The 21,808-nt window shown below is 39.4% G+C and overlaps 1 protein-coding gene across 3 annotated transcripts in view; it reads right to left on the bottom strand.

The window, feature by feature from the left end:
* Positions 1-949: 949 nt before the first annotated feature.
* Positions 950-21,808, bottom strand: part of LOC106567151 (transmembrane protein 269) — a 34,976-nt gene continuing 14,117 nt past the window's right edge. For all 3 annotated transcript variants that reach the window (XM_045693253.2, XM_014136135.3, XM_045693252.2), the window contains 6 exons: positions 20,957-21,017; positions 18,129-18,276; positions 14,520-14,617; positions 11,401-11,544; positions 11,047-11,247; positions 950-4,596 (listed from right to left, as the gene is read on the bottom strand). In XM_045693253.2, coding sequence (XP_045549209.1) covers positions 4,487-4,596; positions 11,047-11,247; positions 11,401-11,544; positions 14,520-14,617; positions 18,129-18,276; positions 20,957-20,981 — 726 coding nt within the window. In that variant the 5' untranslated portion in view covers positions 20,982-21,017 and the 3' untranslated portion in view covers positions 950-4,486. The remainder of the gene's footprint in view (positions 4,597-11,046; positions 11,248-11,400; positions 11,545-14,519; positions 14,618-18,128; positions 18,277-20,956; positions 21,018-21,808) is intronic.

The following is a 21,808-nucleotide window of genomic DNA, read 5'->3' on the forward strand; positions in this document are numbered from 1 at the left end:
TCTCATTAAACGAAAATAATGTATAGTCAATCACTCCACAGCCAAGTAAAGCCTGTTACTAGCTGTGTAACGCCTCCATGTTGTGGCCACCTATTTAATATCATTGGGCTCTCTCATTCTGTGCTATTCAGATCTCTCAGGTATGACCTGATGAAGTTCTGCTGGATGTGGAGCTTCAAAGACCGGCCTGTGTTGTCAGCCATCATCAAGCTTCTGGAGTCCTACACATTCCTGGCTGGCACTAGACATCTACATCCCAGAGGGCATAGACATCTTTGACTACACCAAGAGGGCAGGTGTGCTCCTCTAAATATCTAGCCTAAAGCATCACATTCATGAAGAGGCTAAAAGCAAGCAGGGGCAGACTGGCCATCTGGCATTTCTGGCATATGCCAGATGGCTGGTCCATTTTTAGCTCAGTGAGCCTGTTAATGATAATTTTGAACCAAAAAAAGTTCTGGCAATTATCTGCCGATAAGCTAGGATTTGGCCAGTGAGGGGGGCCTCAAATGGCCTGGTGTGTTAGACGCCAGGGCCGATTTCTGGTCCCAGTCTGCCCCTGAAAGCAAGGATTTGGTCCCTTACAAAGTATGGCTGTAGTTGATTCTAGGTTCATGTGTACTGTACTGTGGTATCAACATCCAGAGAGATTTTATTAAACCGAGATGAAATGTTGTAAATGATTTAACATAAGGGTGTGTAAGTATTGTATGGCGACTGCAACCTATAGCCTTATTGTAAGATTGCACAAAATGTTGTACAACCACACTGGGGATTTTTGGATGAGTGAGACTTTCAGCACAAAATGGACGTCAGGAAGAAAAATCTTCTAATGTTATTGTCACAATCCCTCACCTCACATGTTTGGTCCATCAGTAGTGAATTCTTTTTGAAATTGTACAGATATAATAAGCGTTCTTGATGTCATCTTGTCATGAAACCAGGCAAGTCATTATAAATCACCACTTTATTGTCAAAGGTACAGAATAAAAAATACAGATCTTCATAATACGTTTACTGGTTTATAATTGGGTGAGTATCACTCTTGTGCATTGAACTGTAGTAATGAGGCATGTATTGTGGTCATACAGTTGAAGTCACTGATCACGCTACGTACAATTGGCCTTTAAGTGTACTTCACTCCCTCTACGCTGTTGATTTTGTTCATAAAATTGCTTGTCATTGACCATGATGTTAACAAACCAGCAGTTTGGACCACGTGGAGGTGACATTTATAGTTGTACTGTAGAGTTGCTGTTGTCAGTCTCAAGACATTTCAAAACAAACTCGTCACATTGTCTCCATCACTCACACACATCTAAAATCCTAAAGAGAGGCACAAACCACCATTTTCATAACACACCCAGTCATGCGGAAATGGAATAAGTCCTTGCTCGACCGACTGGATCAAGAACAGGAATATCTAGATAACATTTGTCATGACTCAGGCTTAAAAGTAACCGCAAAACTTTCACACTACAGAGCTGAGCCGAACCAAGCCAAGATGAGCAGGACAAGTTACACATAAACCATAGTTACTGGAACAGTGCTGGAAAGGACAGCAGGAATGGAAATTATCCAAGTCAGCACAGTTCGGGCCGGCACTAGTGTTATGAAAAAAAAATTAATAATAATACATTCAAAATACCTTGGGTAAAAAGCAATTTTTTTGGTACTACTGAAAGTGCAAAGCCTCCTAAAACAGAAGCAGAGGTGCACAAATACCAAATAAAAAGCTACGTTCACAGGAGATAAAATCTAACCACTCGTGTAAATCAAATTGAAAGATGTCAAACCCTTACTTAGAATAAAATCTGCTCATGTGTTTTGAGTTAAACACGGGAACCAGTTATCTTACATGAACGCTCAATATTGTATTCACCATGGCTAGCCCATGACATCTTTTTAAAATAGTACTGTAATACTAGTGATTCAAATATCTGGTGGGAACGTAAGCACTAATACATTTTGCCTCCAATGAAATGAAACTAATCTCTCGTCGCAATGGTAGGAGGATATTCTTTTTTTTTTTTTTACAAATTTAGATTGAAGAATGCAGTTTGATGCTCAAAAACCAAGTTTGTTTTTGAAGTTAAAATAAAAAACAATATTTAACAATCCCATATGCACACACAATGTATTATGTACAAACACTGTGGTAGAGTTAATTCGAACAGAAGATATTAACCAGTCTGTCTACCATCATTTAACAAACTGGGTGGTTTGAGCCCAAAATGCTGAAAGCCATTGTATATCATAGTATATTATACAACAGGTGGGTCTAATCCTAATCCTAATCTAATCCTGGACGCTGATTGGTTAAAACCGTATTCCAGCGGGTGTCTATTCCACAAGTTACCACCTGCTAAATCTGACGTTAAAATGCCTATTTACTCTGTTCCAGTGGTGTAAAGTACTTAAGTAAAAATACTTTAAAGTACTACTTAAGTCGTTTTTTGGGGGCATCTGTACTTTACTATTGATATTGAAAAACTTTTACTTTACTGCATTTCTAAATCAAATAAATGTATGGAGTGAAAAGTACATTTCCCCTGACACTCAAAAGTACTCATTATATTTTGAATGCTTAGCAGGACTGGAAAATGGTCAAATTTACACACTTATCAAGAGAACATCCCTACTGCCTCTGATCTGGCAGACTCACTAAACACATATGCTTCGTTTGTAAATTATGTCTGAGTGTTCGAGTGTGCACCTGGCTATCCGTAAAATTCAAATAAATGTATGAGCAATTTGATATGATTTATACTTTAGATACTCAAGTATATTTAAACACAAATACTTTTACTCAATTAGTATTTTACTGGGTGACTTGGGTCATTTTCTACAAAAGGTATCTTTACTTTTACTCAAGTATGAAAATTGGGTACTTTTTCCACCACTGACTGCTCTGTTCCATCTGACTGCACAATCCACTGTCTCATCAGCCCAGGCAGGGAAGTTAAAAACTTGATCTCCACTACAAAAAGCATCTAGACATTATCTCACATTTCATTTAGTTTTCAACAGCGGAGATTTGTATAAACCTTGCTGTCCGTCTCTGACATTTGCAACATTGTTTCAATACTCAAATTCGATCTCCAGCTGTCCCATAGTAATGAACGTGTAGTGGTCTGGAGTCGGGACGAGACAGACAGGCAGGCAGCGTTTCTCAGCCAGTCAAAATGAATTAGCATAATCTTTATGGATATATGAAGAAATATCAATAGAAAACAGGTCAAACGAAACAAAGTGCAGCTAGTTTGCAGTCTTTCCAGTTCGAGTTTGAAGTGATTGTGTTAGCTGTGTTGTTGGCTAGCTCATCAGAGCACATTTTCTATGCCAGGTGAAATCGTTCATCATTAGCTCCTTGTTTTGTATGTAACCAAATAAATGTCACTAAAAAACACCTTAAACAAATGAAAATGAAGCTACTTTGTTGTTATTCTGGCTGCACTGTTTGACGTGACTGTAAGTTAGCTGTAGTTGGCTAGCAAGAAAGGGATGAGAACGTTGCCAGCCAGTATGCCAATCAAACATTTAGAACGAACGACCAGTCGGCTTGGGTAGCAACACTAGATTTGTGTCAGGACTATATCTTGTGGAAGGGTTAAATGGTATGAATACATTCATCAAAATATATTTTATGAAAATCTGTAAATCATTATTTGAATATGTTGGTAACCCGTTGTATAAAATTGATAATACCGTCGAAGCCGGTGTTTGGAGGATATATTGGCATGGTTTGCCGGCCAATATATCCTCCAAACACCGGCTTCTCGGGCATTATCACTTAAGTATTCCACGGGTATGACAAAATTACTTTTTATTCTCCTAATTACATTGGTAACCAGTTTATAATAGCAATAAGGCACCTTGCGGGTTTGTGGTATATGGCCAATATACCATGGCTAATGGCTGTATCCAGGCACTCTGTGTTGCATCGTGCATAAGAACAGATCTTAGCAATGGTATATTGGCCATATACCACACCTCCTCTGGCCTTATTGCTTAATTATACAATGGACTTCTTTTGTATCTGCAATATGATGAAAATAAAATATTTTGAATTAAAATGTATTACAAATTGGGAGCATGCAATAAGTTTGAATCTACCATGTTTACAGTAAGTCTCAAATGACTATTAATTACTAAAAATACTTCATAATAGTTGGAGTAATCTCAAGCACAATTATGCACACAAGACAGTACAGTACAATTCTGCCATTGTATTGTAAAAACATAACTAGACATTCAAACACTGTATTAATCAAAAACAAAATGGCTAAGGTACATTACATTATCCATCAAGTGGTCATGATGAAAAAGGCAGTTAAATCTTACAAAAACATTAAAACGTCCTCTTACGTCCTTTTTCGATCCGCTGTGGATAGCTAGCAGCAGCAGTCTGGGAGCTTTAGTTAACCCCGCCGGACGGCCTGTTGACAAGCCATGTGTGAGTTTGGAGCAAGGCCTTTAACTCCTACTACACTTTGCAACTCCAAAGAGATGTTGGGAACAAAATGTAGGAGACAGACCACAACAGGTAGTACACACATGCCGGAGAGAAAGAGGAACAGAACACCATGACAACTCCTGCAAAACAAAACAGGAAAAACAAATGAGATGAGTAGTCTACCTAATGAATAGCCTACCTTTTTTCATGGCTGGATTATTGTGATCTGAAACAATTTTAGAAAGCTTTAATTTCGAATTAAAGGGAAATGCCACCACTTTTCAACATCATATTCATTATCTCCAGCACCAAACCAGTGTCTACATATGTGAAAGCAGAGTTTCTACAGCATTGATCTGTGGTTAAAAAGACAAAGTCCTAAAAAAATGCTCCTTTGTGACTTCACAGAATAGGAGGGTTACATATATATTTTTTAAAATACAAATAAATTACGGGATTTTTAAAACCTGCAACGAGTTTCTAGCCAGAGGGAAGGTATTTTCTTGCTCTCCAAGTCATAGTGGGTTAGGGTTATAGCGTTTGAAAATCAGTGCTTTTAAAATGTTTTAAAATCAGTGCTTTAAAAACTTTTGATGATGTCATTGGGTAGTCCTTTTTTTACTTATTTTTTCCCCTCACATATGTAGACATTGGTATTGTGCAGAAGATAATGAAAATGAAGTTGAAAATGGGTGGAATTGCCCTTTAAGTAAGAACTTATTCTGAATGGAGGATTCGCATTACTGCTCACATGTTTAAAGTACCTGCGGCCTCATTTATCAAAGGTGTGTGAGCATAAAAAGCCAACTTTGCTTGCGCAAGTTTACCCAAAGGTTGGTATTTAGAAATGTTGAACTTGACGGGAAAGTGTGCAAATCTTTGTATTGCAAGCAAATATAGTTATTTTTGGGGAGATGGAAGTGTTTGCACAGGAATTATAATAATGTAATAATTATAAAAAGTAAGCCTAATGACAAAATGGATGCATTTGCCATTGATAAGAGCAGCATGTCGCCTAATACATTTATTTGACTTTTATTATGCCTATATAGGCCTAAATCACAATCATATTGCAGGCCATGTTACTCCTTTTCTGACATAACTGGTTTATTCCCTCTACACAATATTACGCTACCATTTATCCATCGCTCATTCAATAGCCAACTGTGCTCGAAAGTAAATAGACCAGTAACCTACGTAAGTATGTATAGCTAGTATTGCCGTGCAATAGGAGCTCAACATAATAGCGTATACCAAGGCAGGATATAGAAACACAATCATGTATTGACAAACAAAATATTGAACAAGAATATCTTGCATAGACGTGTGGGCGGTAGGCAGCATTTACTTTTAAATTCTTCATTAGACAAATCAAACTTGCAGAATGCACGGACAGTATTTGGCACTCGCTATAGGTGGCATGCATTTTTTTTGTGGTGAAAAAGTCACTGCAAAAGATTAAAAACATTCTACCCACATCTCTACAGAAATGTGATCTAATTTTCTATTCTGATTTCTTTAAGAAACAGACATGGCCAAGTACCAACATCTCCAAATCATTCAGCAAATGAGGACGTTTTTGTTTCCATAAAAGGTGAATGGAGGGTGTTTTGGTTGTTTCCATAAAAGGTGAATGGAGGGTGTTTTGGTTGTTTCCATAAAAGGTGAATGGAGGGTGTTTTGGTTGTTTCCATAAAAGGTGAATGGAGGGTGTTTTGGTTGTTTCCATAAAAGGTGAATGGAGGGTGTTTTGGTTGTTTCCATAAAAGGTGAATGGAGGGTGTTTTGGTTGTTTCCATAAAAGGTGAATGGAGGGTGTTTTGGTTGTTTCCATAAAAGGTGAATGGAGGGTGTTTTGGTTGTTTCCATAAAAGGTGAATGGAGGGTGTTTTGGTTGTTTCCATAAAAGGTGAATGGAGGGTGTTTTGGTTGTTTCCATAAAAGGTGAATGGAGGGTGTTTTGGTTGTTTCCATAAAAGGTGAATGGAGGGTGTTTTGGTTGTTACCATAAAAGGTGAATGGAGGGTGTTTTGGTTGTTACCATAAAAGGTGAATGGAGGGTGTTTTGGTTGTTTCCATAAAAGGTGAATGGAGGGTGTTTTGGTTGTTTCCATAAAAGGTGAATGGAGGGTGTTTTGGTTGTTACCATAAAAGGTGAATGGAGGGTGTTTTGGTTGTTTCCATAAAAGGTGAATGGAGGGTGTTTTGGTTGTTTCCATAAAAGGTGAATGGAGGGTGTTTTCCAGGCAGGGTTGTAACGTTCATTCATGAGCACACAAATATAGTATGGCTCTGATTTATCAATGAAGACATGCGTATATATTACAGTTTGATAAATCCCAATCATTTGTGGCGCACGCAAATCCTAGAATCTCCACAAATGTCATAATTTAGTAAGAAATGTACGCACGGTTGGGGCCTCATAGCCATTGTGTAAATGTTATACCAAATATCTGCTTGTGCCATTTCTGAAAAGAATATGCATGTCAAAAAATTGATTAATAAAACTTGGTGCAAGCCATAAATGCATTTTTTCCTGTCGTAAAACTGTGCATTCGTGAACGAGCATCAAACTCCGCCCAGAAAACACCCTCCACCTTTTATGGTATATAATTTGATACTATTGGAATTAGGTCACAACAGTTTGTAAATGAACAATAGCATATTTGATCACATTTCTGTAGAGGTGTGGGCAGAATATTTTGATATTTTGCAGTAACTTTTTCAAATTAAACATGCATGCTGCCTATAGAGATGGGCAGTATTTCTGTTACATGTATTTGAAATACGTATTTTAATTACTTCTGAGTATTTTGTATTACACTGGGCTGCCTATACCAAATGCCTGTCCGCACATTCTGTTTGATTTATTGTATATTTGGAAACAATTTAGAAGCAGTAGTTATATTAGAAGTAGGCTACAATGGCAAATTATTGTGGACCTGTCAGCATAATGTTTGATTTCAATTCTGAAACATTGTCTAAGCTTCTCAAAACATATTGAAATGACATACAGCAGTAGCATACATAGGCCTACTTCAAAGTAAAAAAAATCAACTGTCTCGAGGTTCACCTGGTAAATTAGTCTGTAGGCAATAAAACGGCGCTGCCTATGGGATCACATACAGATAAACTTGAAATACATAACCTATTTACATAGGCCCAATTAAATGAGAGATGCGCATAGTAATTTGTTTCATGGCTACTTCAGGAATATGAACCCATCATTGCCAGAAAAGGCGAGGAATTTATTCTGCAATGGTCATGAAAATAAAATAGTAAATAGATTCCTAAGTCTCATTATTTTAGATTAAATATTTTTTTTTTTGCTCTTCTCACTAACGGCAAATGGCTGCATCTTGTGATTATGAATAAGTGTCATAATATCCCCCATTTGCAAAATTCTACTTGCAATACAATACTACAACCACTAGAAGATATGCGTACACATGGTCTAAAGACATTCTCACATGAAGTTCAGTTTTTAGAAGTGGGAAAACATTTTGGGGTATATTTATTTTTACATACTCACGTTTATAAATGAGGCCCCTGGTATCAACATTCCAATAGATTTCACAGGACCAAACATCCATTTTTTGAAGAATTGTTTAAACATCTCTAAAATGGGCTATATTAACTATCCCAGAAAAGTTTTGGGGGTTTTACAGAGTGGCTGTGTGGACTAAATTCTCTGGATGCCACTTCCCAATAGGTAAACAACCGGACCGTCTGCACATGTGCGGGATTCTCTACTTTACACAGATTAATTTGTTTTTAGGTAGCCATTGCTCCCTCTGCTCCGCTTCCCTTCCTCCTGTTCTCACTCACCCACACATGATTGGATGTCTTTGTCTGGTGTAGAAACTTCACCAAATTGTTGTAACTATAAACAACAATTGAATTTACCTCCCACACACATTGTACCCTATGTGCAGCAGACTGATCACTTGAATTGACGGGCCTGTTGTTATTAACCAGGTTTCCAACAAACCTTTTCATGCAAATAAATTGCATGTCGATAAAAAAAAAACATGACAGGACTGATGGAAAGAGAAAACGTTTCGGTAAACTTTGCAATTGTTGATAAAACAAAATAGGCTAGACAAGATGGGATCTTATTGTGTCGGTAAAATTAATTATGCTGAAATAACTTCCCAGAACCCGAGGTAGTAGGGACATATCGCCACAGCTTCTAAACATCACCGTTCATGCTAATAGCTAGCCAGCGTAACGTGCTAGCCATCCTGTAACGTGATGTACACTGTTTTCAAATAGAAAAGTAAAGATGCCATCAGAGGCAGAATGATGTACAGTATGTCGTTGTGCAGAACACTATCCCAGTAAAAAGTAAAAACACAATATTTTTTATACCAATGACGCAGAACGCTACGACTACTATAAAGAACTGGAGGAGATTGTTGGACCCATCTCTGTGGGAGCTGGCTTGCCACTGGCAGTTTGAAGTGTCGAACACTTCTTAGAAGATACTACAAAAGCAGCTGTGAATTGGCAAGAATAGGCAGTGTATTTCCATATTGCACAAGCTAACCGAGTTCTGATTCAGAGGGTTCTCTTTGTTGCACACAAAAACAATACTGGCTCCTTGATGCAGCACACTTAGGCGAAGGTTCTAAGGGTTGAGCTAGATGGTGATGGGCAGAGATCATCCACTCCTGCCATAGGCTTCCAGTCAAGTCTCTTTCTGAGGCGCTCTGAAAGCAGACAATTCATCAGAGGCTGGCGGGCGAGATGGCATCTGTGGGAGCACGGACAGCTCCATTGAGGCCATCTCCATTTTGAAGTAGTCAATTTTCTTTTTCTAATACTTCTATGAGTTGGTAAACAAACTGAAAGGTTGCATATGGCCACCTGGAAATGTGTTGGCGATTTACTGCCACCTCAAGTTATGGAATGTTTGCTCACAAGTATAATTCATTGTCTGATCCCTCCTGATGACCTGAATGGAATTATGTGATCCAATTGACTACTTTAAAATGGTGGAAGCCCTCAATGGCAATGTTCATGCAAAAATGTGTTATTTCCATGTAATGATCTCTATTGAAATGCCTGATGTCACGGCCTAGCGTCAACATCCTTGCCGGACACAACGTAGTAGCTAGCTAGTGAGAAGGAGATCACAGAGGTTATTTTTAATGAGTGCATTTCGCAAGTGGCTAGTTTGCATCCTCTGCCTTCACTAAAACCACTGCAAAGGTTTTGCCTGAAAACCTTTCTCAAGTCGCAACATTATGAGACGTCTTTCTACAGGCTACAAAAAGTGTTCCATTTTTCAAGCTTGGCCCTCCTAGCCAAACTCACGATTTGTTGGGAGAGTTGTCAGTCTGAAGAAAAACCTCCCCAGAATTTGTTGTTGTTGAAATGTCCAAGAGAATCCAACATGTGCTGTTGCTCTAGGTCTGGGATTTCCGAGACTACTAGCTAACAGGGAAGAACTAGAACCTACAACGCAAACATGGCTGATAGCTTCCCATGCAGGCTACTTTCTGTCCCTAACACCAAAAACGGAATAATATAAAATACAAATGTTTTTATCAAACTAAAACTGAATAAAAACTAGTAAATCAAGTCGGAAAATTAACAAACTTAACTGAATACATTTAAAAAACAAAAAACAGATGTTTCTATCAAAAATCTAATATAGAAACCTTGGAATGGAGAACAGTGCTCATTTAATAAAGTTAGATCAAAGCTGAATCAATATCTGCAACATCACATAATGATTCATTAGTATTCAACATAACTGAATATAATAGTATAACGTCACTGTAAGACAAAAAAAATCCACCTCATTTTTTTTATGAGACTTTAGCAAAATATGTGCTTTGATTGAAACAAAACACTGATAAAATACAGTTTAACATCTGCTTTAAAAGTTGTTCACGAAAACACTGTACATAATTCAAAAATATCTAAATGCATTTTCCCCCATGAAAATGGTTGGCATGCAGATGCTGCATGGATGTTTCACCCGTAAAACGTAAAGAATAATAATTCACGATTGTGTAGTGAGAAACGTGAAGAAAGAGGGGAGGTGAGCAGAAGCTACGTAAAAAAATAAAATAAAAACATAAACTAAAGGTAAAGTAACACAAAGTGCAGAACGTGATACAGTTGTTCTGGGGAAGAGGCCTCCAGGGGTTGGCAGGACAGGGTGGACGAGGGCCGTTGATTTGAACGTGTAGCCTCAGCTTTTAAAAAAACATTTTTTTTACTTAAATTCTCATTTTCAATACCTCTCTACAACCTATTCTACTGGTGCAGTTCGTTAACCCTGGGGACACAAAGGGATGAACCATTGGGTTTTTGCCGTAGCACTACACTAGCCTCGTATAACCAGCCTGATCCTGCGAGCGTATATAAAATGATCCGTGCAGCAAATGATTTACGCATGCTTGCGAGATCAGGCTGGTTGTACGAGGCTAGCACTACACATACGATTCCACTAATTAACTCATCATCAACCCTTTGATTAATTGAATCAGTTGTGTAGTGCTAGGGCAAAAACTAAATAGTGCACTCCTTTGTGTCCCCTGGACCAAGATAAAGAAACACCGTATCTGGTGTATTACCTCCAGCGTAGACCACCTTCTTCCAGGCCTGTGACTCCAGGACCCTGTCGTGAGGGTAGAAGCCCTGGTTGACCATGAAGAGGATCATGGCCACAGCAGTGACCCGCAGGATCACCACGTTACCTCCGGTCAGCAGGGAGAGACAGGCCAGGATGGCGGAAGAGTAGATACATGGCAGGCCACGGTACATGAAGGGGATGCCTGGAGATGAATAACCACAGAAAGAGAGACAAGACCTAAATGAAGACAGACTTTATTCAGCCTAGACTGTACTTTGAATGATAAATACATGAAGACTGAAATTGATCATGCCATCTATCCTAGCATTTCACGTTTTCTTTCTGCGTCACTTACCGCTGGAGAAGAAGCAGAGGCGGACAAACACAGACAGGACATAGCACATGCACAGGATGTTGTCTATTAAGGCATGTGTCCTCAGGAGCAATGATGTTGCAATCCCAAAGGTTGTGAAATCTGCAAAATCATCCAGTTTAGCACCTGAACCAGAGAAAGATAGTAAGTGACTAGTTATACATTTGTCTTATGACTTGTCTCACATGTCAGATTAATGTCTACATGCTACTGCTGTGAGGTTAGTTCACTGCTAACATAAGAAAAAACAAGTTGATCTAATCTTGTTTATGCCAATGGTCTACTTCTCCCTTTCCTGTGTGAGCGTTTGTGTTTATGTAAAAAGGGTCCATCTGTAGTGGAAATGTCGGTGTCAGCATAACAGGCCTGCCACTTTCCTTTGTAAACAACATTCCCAAATGCCACAGTCCGTTTGTCCCCCCCAAAGCATGGAGCATGTTGTCACCGAGCAACGAGCAGGAGGTGATTCTGACCCCAGCTCCAATGAACGAGATGGAATTCCACAGCACAGGGGTCAACAATTTCAGCAATTTCAGATATGTTGAGGGCCCAAAGCATTGGGATAAAACAGACAATTGGAGCATGAGCCCCCCGAATCAGATTGCTTAGTCGGAAAGTGAAAGTTCAATTGACACAAAGACAGGGGCACAACAACACCCACCTGCAAAGTCATGCAGAAAAACACTGATGGAACACAAAGCCCCTGAAATATCCGGGTGACGATGCATTGTGGTGCACCTGCTGGGAGCTATTTCAGGCAGCCGTGGGATCCATGGCAGTGTAGACGTGACTATCTGCACACAGGAGGTCGTTATGTATAAAGCCACCTGTATGTGCCTTTTTATTACGTCATATCCCGTTGTGATCACTTGAGAATATGCTGTGTCGTGTACAATAGGAGTTTGCTTAAAAAATACAAAAATAAACGTATTTTTATTGAATCATTAGCTAGGCTATTTCCTAATAATACACAACAGTCTATGGCAGACATAATTCAACAAAGACATGGAACCACTGCAATGCAGAGAACATCATTTACTGAACTACATACAGAGATAGAAGCCGATCAGCACAGCTAAATGACAGGAAGTACACTTACTGCAACGAGATTCGTTTTTTCTTTGGTTTGCTGTCACTTAAGTTCCCTTTGGATTCTCCCTTACATTCAAGAATGTTTAATGGCGTCTTTGTAACCAAACTTTGGACCAAACTTGTTGCAGTACGTAACCTACTGTCCCATAGGAGAACCCTTTTTGGTTCCAGGTAAAAATCTATTTTGGGTTCCATGTAGAACCCTCTGTTGAAACCCAACAGTTTTACATGGAACCAAAAGGGTTCTACTAAGGGTTCTCCTATGGGGACAGACAAATAACCTTTTAAGGTTCTGGATAGCACCTTTTTTGTTTATGCTGATTGGGTTCTACCTCTAAAATATGCATATACAGTGCAATTGGAAAGTATTCAGACCCCTTGACTTTTGTTACGTTACAGCCTTATTCTGAAATTGCTAAAATAGTTTCTTTCTCATCAATCTACACACAATACCTCATAATGCAAAGCAAAAACAGATTTTTTTTTGCTAATAAAATGTTTTTGTTGTGGAAAAAATGAGATCACATTTACATAAGTATTCAGACCCTTAACTCAATTGTTTGTTGACGCAGTGATTACAGCCTCAAGTCTTCTTGGGTATGATGCTACAAGCTTGGCACACTTGTATTTGGGGAGATTCTTCCAGTCTTCTCTGCAGATCCTCTCAAGCTCTGTCAGGTTGGAAAGGGAGCGTTGCTGCACAGCTGTTTTCAGGCCTCTCCAGAGATGTTCGATCGGGTTCAAGTCCAGGCTCTGGCTGGGCCACTCAAGGAAATTCAGAGACATGTTCCGAAGCCACTCCAACGTTTCTTTTGGCTGTGTGCTTAGGGTCGTTGTCCTGTTGGAAGGTAAACCTTAGCCCCAGTCTGAGGTCCTGAGTGCTCTGGAGTGAAGATCTCTGTACTTTGCAAAGTTCATCTTTCCCTCGATCCTGACTAGTCTCCCAGTCCCTGCCGCTGAAAAACATCCCCACAGCATGATGCTGCCGCCGCCATGCTTCACCGTAGGGATAGTGCCAGGTTTCCTCCAGACGCGACGCTTGGCATTCAGGCCAAATAGATCAATCTCCACAGAGGAACTCAGGAGCTCTCCGAGTGACCAACGGGTTCTTGGTCACATCCCTGACTAAGGCCCTTCTCCCCCGATTGCTAAGTTTGGCAGGGCGGCCAGCTCTAGGAAGAATCTTGGTGGTTCCAAACTTCTTCCATTTAAGAATGATGGAGGCCACTGTGTTCTTGGGGACTTTCAATGCTGCAGACATTTTTTGGTACCCTTACCCAGATATGTGCCTCGACACAATCCTGTCTCGGAGCTCTACGCACAATTCCTTTGACCTCATGGCTTGGTTTTTGCTGACATGGCTGTCAACGGTGGGACCTTATATAGACAGGTGTGTGCCTTTCAAAATGATGTCCATTCAATTGAATTTACCACAGGTGGACTCCAATCAAGTTGTAGAAACATCTCAAGGATGATCAATGGAAACAGGATGCACCCGAGCTCAATTTTGAGTCTCATAAAGGGTCTGAATACTTATGTAAATAAGGTTTCTGTTTTTTATTTTTAATAAATTAGCAAAAATGTCTAAAAACCTGTTTTCGCTTTGTCATTATGGGGTATTGTGTGCATATTGATGAGGGACAAATGTATTTAATTAATTTTAGAATAAGCCTGTAACGTATCAAAATGTGGGGGAAAAAAAATCAAGGGGTCTGAATACTTTCCGAATGCACTGTAGGTCGGTAAATGATCTTCTGAATTATACATAGCTCCTTTTATTTGTCTTTTAAGGTCGTAACCATTGCCCATTAGGCCATTTGATCCATCAGCTGTAATGACCAGCGCCAGTAGTGGATGGCTGGGTTGTGTGCATCACTAGCCTGATCCTGTTTGTGGTGTCTTTCCCTCTCATAGTCCTTGTCATAACTACATGTTTCAGGCTAGTGAATCATCAGTGTCTCAGTTGAAGTTTAGCCCTGGCTAGAGGTATTGGACACCACTCCACTCACCTAGTGGAGAGCATGCATCCAGTCGCCTGGCAACTGCCCCATCTGCCAAATCCAGCAGGTAGCCAATCAGGACCAGCCAGCAGGCTGCATGTTGGTGGCTGCAAAAGGAGGGTCAAATGTTGGGTTGCAGTTTTACAATATAGAAATGACAATACTAAGACATTACATGATACAAATGTAATTACACAGTAACCTATGGATTACTTGTTTATTACCACTGTACTTAAGGCAATGTCACACCAAGGGCTGCTTTTTATTTTTGGATTAACTTGTGGCTTTTACAGAGTAAGAAAAACACAAATATCATACACGAAAACAAGACTAAAAAACTATAAACGCTCGGGAATAAAGAGCATAACTTAGATACAAAAATAGACAAACAAGATGAACAGACAAAACAATCAAAAAACAATTTTTTTGACAGCATCACTTTTGATTTAAACAACACTTTCCATACATGTTGGTCCATGGAAGAAGTGGTCATTAAGTTACTTTTTTCCCTGAATGCTAAAACACAGGAGATAAAGGTGCTCAAAGTTGACCCATTTTGCATACCACCAATATCATGACACATCCATGTCTTCGTCACTGGAAAAGATAAATGGTTGAGTTTCATATAACTTCAAAGCTTACAGTGTGGTCAAACTATTTTATTATTTATTTCTCACATTTTTTTGCTAATTTATGTTAGAGATTTTTTTTAATTTCTATTAAAATATTTTAAAAAAAACAGAAATGATTTTTTAAAAGTTTGACAACCCTGTTTGTAAGCTATTAAATCTCAAAGTGTATATTTTCCATTTCCTACAATGACCAAATATGTATGGAAGGTTTTGTTCAAGTCAAACGGGGTGCTGTCAAATTCAAATGGATTTATGCAGATCATAGACATACAAGCACCAGACTACACAATAACAGAGGTCAAGTATTTAAAAAGAGTAAAAAAAAGCCAACATACAGTGCATTCGGAAAGTATTCAGACCCCTTGACTTTTTCCACATTGTTACGTGACATCCTTATTCTAAAATGGATAAAATATTTTTTGCACCTCAAATCTACACACAATACCCCATAATGACAAAGCGAAAACAGGTTTTAGAATTAGCTAATTTCAAAAAATAAAATAAAAATAGAAATACCTTACTTAACTAGTCAGACCCTTAGCTATGACACTCGATATTCAGATCATGTGCATCCCGTTTCCATTGATCGTCCTTGAGATGTTTCTACAACTTGATTAGAGTACACCTGTGGTAAATTCAATTGTTTGGACATGATTTGGAAAGGCACACACCTGTCTATATAAGGTCCCACAATTGAAAGTGCACGTCAGAGCAAAAACCAAGCCATGAGGTCAAAGGAATTGTCCGTAGAGCTCCAAGACAGGATTGTGTCGAGGCACAGATCTGGGGAAGGGTACCAAAACATTTCTGCAGCATTCAAGGTCCCCAAGAACACAGTGGCCTCCATCATTGTTAAATGGACGAAGTTTGGAACCACTAATACTCTCCGTAGAGCTGGCCGTCCTGCCAAACTTAGCAATCGGGGGAGAAGGTCCTTAGTCAGGGAGGTGACCAAGAACCCAATGGTCACTCAGAGAGCTCCAGAGTTCCTCTGTGGAGACTGAACTCTTTGGCCTGAATGCCAAGCGTCACGTCTGGAGGAAACCTGGCACCATCCCTAGGGTGAAGCATGGTGGCAGCAGCATCATGCTGTGGGGATGTTTTTCAGCGGCAGGGACTGGGAGACTAGTCAGGATCGAGGGAAAGATGAACTTTGCAAAGTACAGAGATCTTCGCTCCAGAGCACTCAGGACCTGGCTGCCTGGCCAAACTAAGCAATCGGGGGAGAAGGGCCTTGGTCAGGGAGGTGACCAAGAACCCAATGGTCACTCTGACAGAGCCCCAGAGTTCCTCTGTGGAGATGGGAGAACCTTCCAGAAGGATAACCATATCTGCAGCACTGCACCAATCAGGCCTTTATGGTAGGTAGAGTGTCCAGGCGGAAGCCACTCCTCGGTAAAAGGCCCATGACAGCCCGCTTGGAGTTCGCCAAAAGGCACCTTAAGGACTCTCAGACCATGAGAAACAAGATTCTCTCATCTGATGAAACCAAGACTGAACTATTCGGTCTGAATGCCAAGCATCACGTCTGGAGGAAACCTGGCACCATCGCTACGGTGAAGCATTGCGGTGGCAGCATCATGCTGTGGGGATGTTTTTCAGCGGCAGGGACTGAGAGACTAGTCAGGATCGAGGGAAAGATGAACGAAGCAAAGTACAGAGAGATCTTCACTCCAGAGTGCTCAGGACCTCAGACTGGGGTTTACCTTCCAACAGGACAACGACCCTAAGCACACTTCGGTACAAGTCTCTGAATGTTCTTGAGTGGCCCAGCCAGAGCCCGGACTTGAAGCCGATTGAACATCTCTTGAGAGACCTGAAAAATAGCTGTGCAGCAACGCTCCCCATCCAACCTAACAGAGCTTGAGAGGATCTGCTGAGAAGAATGGGAGAAACTCCCCAAATACAGGTGTGACAAGCTTGTAGAGTCATACCCAAGAAGATTTGAGACTTATCGCTGCGAAAGGTGCTTCAACAAAGTAGTGAGTAAAGGGTCTGAATACTTATGTAAATGTGATTGTTTTTTCATTTGTAATACTTTAGCAAAATTTTCAAACAAACTGTTTTTGCTTTGTCATTATGGGGTATTGTGTGTAGATTTTAGAATAAGGCTCTAACGTAACAACATTTTGAAAAAGTAAAGGGGTTTGAATACTTCCCGAATGCATTGTAGAGTTGGAGAACTTTCAAGTAACGGAATCGCACCAGGCCAGGCAGTCCTGAAATTAAATGTGGGCTTTGTTTTGGCCAAGTTAGTTCAAAAAGGGGTCCCACATCTTAAAGAATTGTTAAGGCTTATTTTTCAATGCTGTAGAGAAAACCTCATTGGGAGTTAATTCAATGATCCTTTGTTCCCATTGACTTCTTGAGGGAGCCTTATTAGATGGCCACAGCAGAAGAATACATTTGTAGTTAAGTGTTAAAATCCTCATCTCTTGTTCCCAGTATACAAGACTTTTCACCCAGCTGGAGAGAGCATTCAAATAAACTTTAGCAATCTCCTGTAGAACCTCTGACCACATTTTTTCTATGGAAGGCAAATTCCAGAAACTGTACCTAGACACAGGTGTGACATGCAGTCGACGTAGGATCTTAAAATTCCCTTTAGGGCTGCTTTGTTGACATAAAATATCGTAAAAGGTATCTTCTACTTACTGACGGCTTTTCATGCCATATACACTTCAGAAACAGTATATTATTTAACACCACCAATGCTTTAAGGGTGGTGGTTGATGTGTGCTGCATGAGCCGACGGTCAGACGACCTGACCTTGATAAGCTGCTTGTGTTCATCTGTGTTCCCTCAACAGCTCAGCCATTTTTTTTGGCAGGACATGCACTTGTGTCAACTGGACATTCAAAAAAGAAAAGCCTCACAGATATAACAAAGATGTATGCAATAATAACATAACACTGCCACTGTCTATGTTAGCTATAGTATGGTTTTGTCAAAGAAAAATCAGATACTGTATGCTGTGTTCACTCACCCGTTCAGGCTGCAGAGAATAGAGGCCATGCCCATGAGCATGTTGGCCATAGACATGGCATTGGCTGCATTTTTGCGTACAAACTCCTTGAGCTGGACACCCGTGGCCTGCTCGCTTAGAAATAGCTTATTGGTGCGCTGGAAGAAACCTGAGAAAAGTGAGGACAGTGATTGCTATTAGCTGGTGGTCTATGTTAGATTCACTTAGCTGCTCTTAAGAGGATTGTAGCTAAAACACTACAGATATGATAGGACCATATCATATCTGATGGCCACACCTAAACTGCTGTACAGTATGTAAATCCTGTTTAAACGGATATGTCAAACAAACCAAACACGCAAAAGATAATCATTCCTTTAACCAATATTTTCTTTGCAAATTATCAGCTTTAACGTGTTTGGCTTGCTACTTGTGGCCCCTCAAGACCAGGACAGAATCAGAAGCTGTACCAAGATATGAAAAAAAGATGAATGCAAATGAAAGAGAAAAAGTCAAACCTCATGCACCCAACCTACTGTACAGCATCCAACCTACAGTAGTACTAGTAACCAGCAGATTTCAAGTATAGGTGAGAACCTAAATAAAATTCACAAGTGGTTTAGGTTGTGCTTCAATTTTTTTTTTTATAGTTGTTACACAGTATTAAATAATGTATTTGTTATCAAAGAATGAACATTTGCAAAGAAACTTCATTTTTTATATACAAATTGTACATTATTTACAAACCTATGCAAGATTGATTCATGTAGCTAATAAAAAGTAGTAGCACTTACCAAGAAGTATGTAAGATTATTGGAGACCGACCATTCGATAGACTAATCCACTTTTCAGAATAGGGGCTGGCACAGTATGTACAGTAACCATCATTTGGTAGTGTTAATATTCTCATAGTCACGGAATACTTATTCAGCAAATATATAGTGCATGTATAGCTGAGACAGGCTGGTGGGGAGAGAGTAAGTGACTGTCCACACATGGTACTATACTATAGTAATGGACTGTCCACAAATAGTACTATAGTGCAACCCTGAGATGAGTCTACTGGGCTGTTGATTAAATTAGGCTAGTTGACTGGCAAAACAGTGACCTGGAACAATGACAAAAGGACATGACAGCAACGTTGACATGGATGGGTAGCTTTTAAAAAAGTGTCAATAGCAGTTTGCTTGTTCTGGTTTTTTCATAGTTTGCATTTTGTGGAAATTTCAGAGTAATTACATAATTTCCTTATACATTTGTTATGTGAAAGCCAAGTATTGTTATATCAAAGTTCCTATCAGTGTAATACTGTGTAATTCCACCATTACGGTTATTAAAGTAATCGAAGAGTGTATGGGAAACTTAATTTGACTTTCATTGAATTAATGATGCCAGAATCTTGAAGCATTAAAAAGGCATCATAGATAGGTTATCTTACTTAAAAAGCGGAAGGTCCAGTGACGCTAGATACTTCACTAAGGCCAGGGCTGTTTTTTGTCCTTGCAATGCTGAGGGTTTTCAAAGAAGGCAAACAAAGGGATCTTTGTTCTTGAGTGTCTGTGGCTTCGCTATGGAGTTTGGATTTCACACAGAAGTTAATAAGCGGAGGTGATAGAAGTAGCCAAGAGAGTATTCTCTGCCGACAAAGACCCATATACCTCTACATAAAATAAACATAATAAAAAGTTACCATATAAACCCTTTTTAAAACTAAAAGTCTAACAAACTAACGTCTGTACGTGAAAAAGGGTTAAAGTCATGTTCCTACTATTCTGTTTTGCACACAGAACTTCGTGTGATTCCAAAGCCAGTCGAGTTCAAGAGACTCTTCATCTGAAAGAAAACAGTGTATGAGACATAGCACAAGCCAACAACAACTTTTAAGAAGTTCACTTGACAAGCATGCTTCTCATTTCTGATTTACATTTTACATTACTTGGCTTTCGACAACCTAACCAGAAAACCCCAAATAGTACACTATGGCGAATCAATATGCAGATACATTTACAGTATCTGCCACTAATCTTTGTCTGTTTGCCTAGAATGTCAACAAATATTGAAAAATATTGAAATATTGACCCAGTTAGCGACTCTTCCGGAAAAAAAAAAAAAATTGCCAGCTTGTGTTTCATAACTCAATGGAAAGGATACGCCAGGTCTGATCCCTAATTCGGCCAGTCAATACTGTCTCACCACTGATAAATACCACCAAGTATCAAGCCAGAGCCAGATACATTCACACTTTTAAGTTTATATATTTCTGGGCTTATATTCACAGTGTCTCAGAGTAGAAGTCCTGATCTAGGATCAGTTTTGCCTTTTAGATCATAAGCAATAAGACAGGGGGGACCTACTCTGAGACGCTCTGTGAATACAGGCCCAGGATGTCTACCTATTAAGACGAGCATGGGGGGCAAATTTCACAACTGGGAAATTATGGAATATGTACATTTAAAAAAACGTCATGCTCCCACTTTAACTGAGAAATAAATTCCTATTAATTTAATATTACAAAAATGAAAAAGAATTACAAAAAAACAAGATATTATCGTAGCATTACATTCTACCTAATCACATACAACCTGCATTAACATTTGATTATAGATTTAATTGTGATGAGTAACTATGTATTTATCCACTCTATAATTTAATAGTTGACAACTTGCTATATAACTCTAAGCTAGTATAAGTACAAGAAAAAAAACTGATCTGAGTTGTGAAAAAAATAAACAAATAAAACGACACCGGTTTTGCATGATTCTTACCAGGCCTTGACTCTAGTGTTGACACAGAGAATCACAACCATGTCATGCACATTTGTCCAGGGGCATCCAGCAATAAGCACTTACCAGAGGATGGAGTCAGCAGAATCATGATTCTCTCTGCGTCAGTCTGCCCACAGCACAGCAGCTGGAAAACAGTGTACATTTAGAGACGGTTACCCAGAAACAGATTAAACCTTGTTCTGGACTGAAAAGCATACTTAATGAAAAGCTTAAAATAGAATTTTCAGTCCACAACTAGACGTGTGTCCAGGTAGCTGGCCCATCCACTTGCCTTATGCATGAGTTGGATTGACATTAAAAGTTGCTCTATTGGCAGGGCATGATGAAGAGCAGTTGGGCAAATTGAGACTGCTCTGAGGTTGCCCCATTTTTTAAACTGCAAGAATTCCAGTAGCCTAAAACTATTCTTTCTGGTTCCGGCCCATTGTTTAATTGAAAGACGGACAATCAGTATATTCAAATAATGTCAACTCAAAACATTACACGCAATTGTTATTTTTCTTTAACAGCATAATAGCACATTATCATGCGTTTCAGACCAATATTATACTGCCTTATTCATTGACTCACCATACAAGTTGGGTTACATACTGAAGGAAGGCCATCATACAGTATATACTGTGTCCAGGAATGCCTGACTGACTGCAAGTCAATGACTTTATTTTCATTAGGCCATCTATCAGTCTTAATGTCATTATCAACTTCATAACAAGTAACATAAAAATGACTGCTACAATAGCTAATGGCGCACATAAATCATGTCTTATTTAGAGCTTGAGGTTTTAAGCCTCATGTCTATTTGTCAATTATGGTATGCTACAAAACAATTAGCACTACTGGTTTAATCCTCTGCAGTTGATAATTGACCGAGCAATCTTCTAATCATTCTCGGAATGGACTCTGATAGGCATAAAA

The sequence above is a fragment of the Salmo salar genome, chromosome 13, assembly GCF_965601325.2.
Source record: "Salmo salar chromosome 13, fSalSal1, whole genome shotgun sequence".
NCBI classification, from domain to species: domain Eukaryota; kingdom Metazoa; phylum Chordata; class Actinopteri; order Salmoniformes; family Salmonidae; genus Salmo; species Salmo salar.